We start from the raw sequence: 7,457 nt of genomic DNA, 5'->3' as shown, positions 1-7,457 counted from the left end.
GGCTAAACAAGGAGAAAGTTACTGTCAGCTGCCTGTCAGGTGCCAGGATCCACCACATAACATAAGCACTCAGGGTCCCTCCACAGCAAGTACAAATATGACATTGTCATTGTCCATGTTGGTGTGAATGACCTGCGATGTACCTCCCTGGACTACATGAAAAGAGACATGGAGGAGCTCTCTGATCTTGTAGCCCAGGCAGGTATGACCCTAGCCCTGAGTAGCATCCTGCCATCACCCAGAATGATACCACAGTACAAGGACAAAATGATTGACTTCAACAATTGGCTAAGCTTCTGGTGTCATTCTAAGGGGCTCCAATATTTGTCTGCCTGGGACGACATGATTGACAGACCACAATGCTTTGCCAGATATGGCCTGCACCTGTTGCCCTTGGGATTCCAGATACTGGCTAAGGCTCTTGCCACCCCTATAGTGCCTTTTTTAGGCAAGGTTCAAATGACAAATTTACCACTGTAACAGTTACAAGCAAGCAAAATCTGAGGGTAATGCTACTCAATGCTAGAAGTCTAAACCTCAAAATGCACTCACTCAAGGCACTCCTTAAAATGGAGAACATCGACATCTGTGCAGTGACAGAGACCTGGTTCAAAGCTCCATAGAGCACCCCTGCATTACCAGGCTATAATTCATACCACACTTTTCGGCCACCTAACCCAGAATGAAGCACTAAAGGTGGAGGCGTGTCCATATACATTAAGGATATCCACACCTCCAGGCTAGTTGCACAGCATAATGCATCCGAGATTATCCAAGTGTAACTAACTCTGGGCAAGACCACAATCCAAATTGTAGCCTGCTACAGACCCCCACCATACCCCAGGATTCACACTCCTCATTTCTTGATACACTGGAAAGTATTAGGGTACAACCCAATACCCTAATAATGGGTGATTTCAACTACCCCACCATTAACTGGGAAAACTACTCATGTACCAACTCGTTTGCTCAACGTTTTCTGGAATTCATAAATTCCAGCGCCTTGGATCAACTTATTCACACCCCCACCAGGGGCAGCAATATCCTAGAACTGGTCATTACCAACATGAGCAACCAGTGCTCCACACCAGAGGTCAATTCCTCGTTGGTCAGATCAGACCACAAGCTAATCACCCTAGACATCTACATCCTGCCCCTACCCCCAATTAGGGAAACCACTGTAAAAAACTTCTCCAAAGCCAACTTCACACTTCTTAAGACAGAAGTGGCAAACTTCATGACACCCATGCAGACGGACAATGGAGGTACGACTGCTGAATCCTACACAAATGCACTTTATAAGCACTTACACGAGTGCATGGATCATGCTATCCCTAATAGAACCAAGATGCTATCCTCCAAAAAAAGGAAGCCAATCTGGTGATCCCCTGCCATAAACAAACTGTACAACAGAAGGAAGAAACTGTTGCAAAAGGGAGTAAAATCCCATGAGTGGAGGAGCTCCGTGGTCAGCCTCAGTAAGAAGCTGTGATCCCTGATAAAATCCTCCAAAGCTAGTTATGAAAACAAAATCGCCACTGATTCTAAAGTGTTACATCCTGGGAAATAAGGAGACCACACGGTTCTGGAGTTGTAAGGCCTTTCTTTATTAAGAGCCTCCAGGTGCGCACCCATGCTACATGTTCACAACTTCGCCATAGCCATACATACACCGGAAACAACAAGTTACCAGAGATATATAGAACCAACACTGCATGTTGCTAAATTCCCCAGAGCGCCCCTACAGTACAACAACAGCATTACTTGCCCGATACTACATTCCTCCCCTCTTAAGCACTGAATACCCTTCTGCACATAAGAAAAACAAGGAAGCAAGGCAAAACAATCCATCTAGTCACTTCATGTTTAAATACCCGGCTAGTATTAAACAGTTACCCCACAATCTAGTTAGGTTGCTCTTTTAAACTAGACATGCAATTGTAACATTGATAGTCCTTCAAGTAACTAGGTTTAACCAGTGCCCGCTTAGAACGGCGCAATGGTACCACCCTAGGTGACTCTGGTGTCACAGTTACCATCTCTGGTACCCGTGTGTCCATCCCTGGAACAGTTGGGTCCTTGGGAACCCCTCCTTCCGAGTCCCGGCGGTCTCCCTCGGCCCCCACGATCGGAGATCCTCCTGCCGCTGCGAGCCCTTCTCCCGGAACTAACAGCATGTCTGGGGCTTGCAGTTCCATGGAGTCCTTCTCCTGCACACTCCGCAGAATCTGGTCCACATGTCTTCTCACCACTAAACCTCCATTCAACCTCACCTGGTACGACAGGGGACCCGTGCTCTCGACAATAAACCCTGGAATCCATTTAGGTCCATAACTGAAGTTTCGCGTCATCACTGCATCTCCCTCCAAGAAACTTCTCTCTCTCCGTCGTCGATCATGATGTTCTTTTTGCCTCCACTGTATCCTCTCTACCTTAGCTCGGATGTTTGGATGCACCAGATCCAACGTGGATCTTAATCTCCGTCCTTGCAACATCTCGGCAGGGGACAATCCCGTGGTAGACTGGGGTGTAATGCGGTAGTTGAATAACACCCTTGATACTTTGGCTGCCATACTTCCATCTCCAGCCTTTTTCATCATCGCTTTAAAGGTCTGGACAGCCCTTTCAGCACAGCCATTCGAAGCTGCATGGTACGGTGCTGATGTAACGTGTACAATGCCATTTTTTTCCAGGAACCCCTTGAACTCTTCACTCATGAAACATGAAGCATTATCTGATACAATAGTCTCGGGTAATCCTTGGCTACTGAAACTCTTTCTCAGGCATTCAATGGTAATGGTAGAAGTGGGTGTTTTGACTGGGTAGGCATCCATCCATTTAGAATGAGCATCCATTATTATCAAAAACATTGCCCCCATAAAAGGCCCGGCATAGTCTATATGAAGTCTCTGCCAAGGTCTACTCGGCCACTCCCATGGGTGTAGTGGTGCCACCACAGGTAAGTTGCGATGCTGCTGACAGGTTTTACACTCCTTCACAGCTACTTCAATGTCGTGGTCCAACTTTGGCCACCAAAAATAACTTTGTGCTAAGGCCTTCATTCGGGTGATGCCCACATGACCCTGGTGCAGCTGTTGTAACAGTGCACGTCTTCCTGGGGGCGGAATTATCACTCGTGCCCCCCACAACATGCAACCATCTTGCACACTCAACTCTGTTTTCCTCACTTCATAAGGCCGGAAAACCGGATCAGGTTGTTGGGTTATCCAGCCTTGCTGGACCCATTGAAACACTCGAGCCAACACCGGATCTTTTCGTGTCCATTCACTCAATTCCTTCGCGGACACCAACGTGATGTCCTCCATCATCAACACCCGGTCCTCCCTTTCCTCTTGCTGGGGAGGCCCCGGTAGCGGCAGACGGCTCAGCGCGTCCGCATTGCTATGGTGTTTTCCGGGCTTATAAACAATCTCATATTCATAAGCTCTCAATGTTACAGCCCATCTCTGAATTCGTGGAGAAACCATCTGAGGCACGGCCTTCATTTCGTTGAACAGTGACAACAAAGGCTTATGATCGGTACACACAGTAAACTTCCTGCCATAGAGGTATTTGTGGAACCTCTTAATTCCAAATATTACAGCCAAACCCTCTTTGTCTAGCTGGGAATAGTTTGACTCTGCTGGAGTTAAGGTGCGTGACATGAACCCAATGGGTCTTTCTTGTCCATCTGGCATCCTGTGTGCCAACACGGCCCCTAACCCATACAGTGAGGCATCACATGACAAAATTAAGTCCTTGTGACTATCGTAGTGCACCAAAACCTCTGAAGACTGCATTAGTTCCTTGGACTGCTCAAACGCTTTATCTTGTTCCTCCTGCCACGTCCACAGGGTCTCCTTCCTTAACAGTTTATGTAAAGGAGCTAACAGCGTTGACAGATTTGGTAGGAACCTGTTATAATAGTTGAGTAAGCCTAAATAAGCCTTCAGCTCTGTAACATTTGTGGGTGCAGGTGCCTCTTGGATGGCTTTTACCTTGTCTGGCAGGGGGTGTAGGCCCGAGGCATCCACCTTGTAACCCAGGAACTCTGCTTCCTTTACCATGAAAGCACATTTACTCCTCTTCACCCGTAAACCAGCCTCTCGCAGTCAACTTAGCACCTCGTTCAGAGTCTCCAAATGCTCGTCATTGTTCCTCCCCGTCAACAGGATGTCATCCAGATACACAGCCACCTTCGGAATTCCTGCCACCAGTCCTTCCATTATTCTCTGGAAAATAGCTGGACTAGAGGAAACACCAAAGGGTAAACGATTGACTTGGAACAGCCCTTTGTGTGTGTTAAGGGTGACATATGCCTTTGACCCTTCTTCCAGAACTACTTGTTGATATGCCTGACTGAGGTCCAGTTTACTAAACTTTTCACCTCCCGACAGCTTTTCAAATACATCCTCCACCTTGGGTAATGGATACTGCTCCAGTTTCGAAACTTGGTTCACTGTTAGCTTGTAGTCACCACATATGCGTACAGTATTATCTGGCTTTAAAACTGGAACAATTGGTGCCGCCCATTCCGAAAACTTCACTGGTTCAATTATACCTTGCTTGGTGAGTCGCTCCAACTCAGTCTCCACTTTCTTCTTCATGGCATATGGTACGGGTCGAGGTTTGTAAAATCTTGGCGTTGCGTTTTCTTGAACGTGTATCTTTGCTGGCGGACCCCTCCAGGTCCCCAGTTCCTCTTTGAACACTTCTTCGTGGTTCTCCAACACATCTTGCAAGGCCAGCCCCTGCTGTTCTACTTTATGTAGCCGTAGACAACCCATTTCCAGCTCCTTGAGCCACGCCCAGCCTAACAGGTTTGGTCCATTACCTGCTACCACCATGACTGGCAACTGTTTGACTTTATCTTTATGTTTCACAGTTACTTTGGCCATCCCCAGTGTGGGAACTGTTTCACCGGTATATGTTTTCAAAGTCACTGAACAGTCCCGCAGCTTCTGAGCTTCTTTTAGCCATAACTTTCCATACTCAGCCTTGGACAGAACTGTCACACTACATCCCGTATCCACTTCAAACTGCACCATTTTACCATTTAAGTCCAACTGGGTTGTGATGGGATCAACTCTTTCCCACCTGGCCTCATCCATGTTAAACATAGTAAACACTTCCTCATCTTCCCTGGTGTTTTGATTTGTACCTTCACGCATGTGGTGCGCATACTGCCGTTTTATTTTTCGGTTTCCCTTTCTGTCCATCATACTGCTCTTTTCCTCCCCCTTTCTCGGCTGGTCCCTAGAGGGCGTTGATCGGCACATTTTCTTCACATGGCCCTTTTTTCCGCAAGCATGACATTTTTCATTTAAGAAACGACAGTTCCTTGCCAGATGTTCTCCGCCACACCTGTAACAGGCATACTGACCAGACTTCCCTTGTGATTTATGCTCCCCGACCACTTTATGCACTGGCAGTGGGGTAGCACCCCTGCTTCCCACCCCTTCGATGGTTCTTGGCTGTAAATCACGAATGTCTTTATTCGCCGTCTCTATGGCCTGTGCCAACTTCAAGGCCTTTTCAAACGACAACTCAGGCTCCGCCAACAACCTGCGTTGTATGCGGTCATCTGCAATGCCACATACGAGCCTATCTCGTAGCATTTCTGTCAGTCTGTCCCCATAATTACAGTGTTGTGCCAGTTCCCTCAGCACTGCGACATACTCCGTTACCGTTTCATTGGCCATTCTAGTCCTTGAATTTAACTTGAACCTTTGGACTATTGCACTCGGCTTCGGGTTATAATGTGACTGAAGCAAGCTCGTCAACTCTGTGAACGATTTATCCCCCGGTTTATCAGGACTCAATAAGTTCCTCATCAGACTGTACGTCTTGCTGCCCACCGAGCTCAGCAATATGGCTCGCTTCCGGCCCACATCCATTATCTGGTTTGCTTCAAAAAAATGTTCCAACACTTCACAATACTCCTCCCAGGTCTGGGTCTGACAGTCGTATGCAACCAGCAACCCCAACATGGAACCAGACATAACCCCGGCAGGCCCAGTCTCTTCGTCGTCCGACAATAACTGCACCCCGCCGTTTTCACTTGCAGCGGACTCGGAGGCATCCCACTCTCATCGCCAATATGTTACATCCTGGGAAATAAGGAGACCACACGGTTCTGGAGTTGTAAGGCCTTTCTTTATTAAGAGCCTCCAGGTGCGCACCCATGCTACATGTTCACAACTTCGCCATAGCCATACATACACCGGAAACAACAAGTTACCAGAGATATATAGAACCAACACTACATGTTGCTAAATTCCCCAGAGCGCCCCTACAGTACAACAACAGCATTACTTGCCCGATACTACATAAAGACAACCACAAGGCATTCTATAGCTATGTCAAGAATCTCAATGGCAACACTCAGATCTGCTCTGAGTTACAGCACAATGGCACTAAATATACAGACCCAACTGATATTTGCCAACATCCTTGCAGATAGGTTCAGTGCTAACTTTACCCCCCTCTCACCCCCTAAAGAGCCCATCTCTATACCAGAAGAATGTAAAGTTCCTGTAATCACTGCTGCACAGGTAAGAACCACACTCTCCAAAGCCAAGAACACAGCATCCATGGGATGACAACATCCCAGGCTGCGTTCTACATGAACTACAGAATGAACTGGCACCCCACCTAAGTACCATGTTCATTCATAACCTCACGTCAGGCTTTGTGCCTGCTGAATGGCGCACAGTGACGGTTATCCCACTCCACAAGGGGGGGAGCCACCACGGACCCCAAGAATGACCGTCCCATTAGCCTGATGAGCCTGGTCTGCAAGGCCATGGAACATATCATCATGGAACTTATATACAAAGCCACTGGTAATCTCCAAACTCTGGACCCCACCCAGTTCGGGTTTGTAAAAGGCAGATCATGTCTCCTAAACCTGATAGACTTCTTTGAAGTAGTCACCAAAGCCGTAGACAAGGGTAAGGTGGTTCACACAGTCTATCTAGATCTTGCCAAGGCTTTCGACACCATCCACCACTCTGGAATTATAGATAAACTCACTAAACTAGGTATAAATCCCTATGTCACAAGATGGGTTGCCAACTGGCTCACTGACAGAACCCACACTGTGAAAGTAGCAGACTCCAAATCCAACTTCAGACCAGTGACAAGTGGAGTACCACAGGGTTCAGTTCTGGGTCCTCTCTTGTTTGGTATCTACTTCTCTGAAGTACAGGCTAACACAGAAGGTCTTTGGCTAACGAAGTTCACAGATGACTGCAATCTAGGAGCCATAATCAAAACTCCTAATGATGTGGACATCCTACAAAAGGGCCTCACTGAGAGTTGCCTGGTGTCAAAGCCATGGCCTCAAGCTCAATGCCAAAAAGTGCATTGTCATCCCCTTTGGTAAAAACTCTGTACCCATGAACTACAACATAGGCAGTAGTATACTTAACACCAAAAGTGCGATAAGAAACCTT

The 7,457-nt window shown here is 47.3% G+C and overlaps 1 protein-coding gene across 1 annotated transcript in view; it reads right to left on the bottom strand.

Annotated features, from left to right (window-relative positions):
• Positions 1 to 1,904: 1,904 nt before the first annotated feature.
• Positions 1,905 to 7,457, bottom strand: part of LOC122800024 (uncharacterized protein K02A2.6-like) — a 28,529-nt gene continuing 22,976 nt past the window's right edge. The window contains 2 exon segments of the mRNA XM_044069529.1: positions 1,905 to 5,008; positions 5,162 to 5,879. Of these exon segments, the coding sequence (XP_043925464.1) occupies positions 1,905 to 5,008; positions 5,162 to 5,879 (3,822 nt within the window).

This window comes from Protopterus annectens, chromosome 1.part0, assembly GCF_019279795.1.
Source record: "Protopterus annectens isolate FY-2018-M chromosome 1.part0, PAN1.0, whole genome shotgun sequence".
Lineage (NCBI taxonomy): Eukaryota > Metazoa > Chordata > Ceratodontiformes > Protopteridae > Protopterus > Protopterus annectens.
The sequence above is the reverse complement of the archived record's forward strand: the minus strand, read 5'-3'. Positions and strand labels throughout refer to the sequence as shown.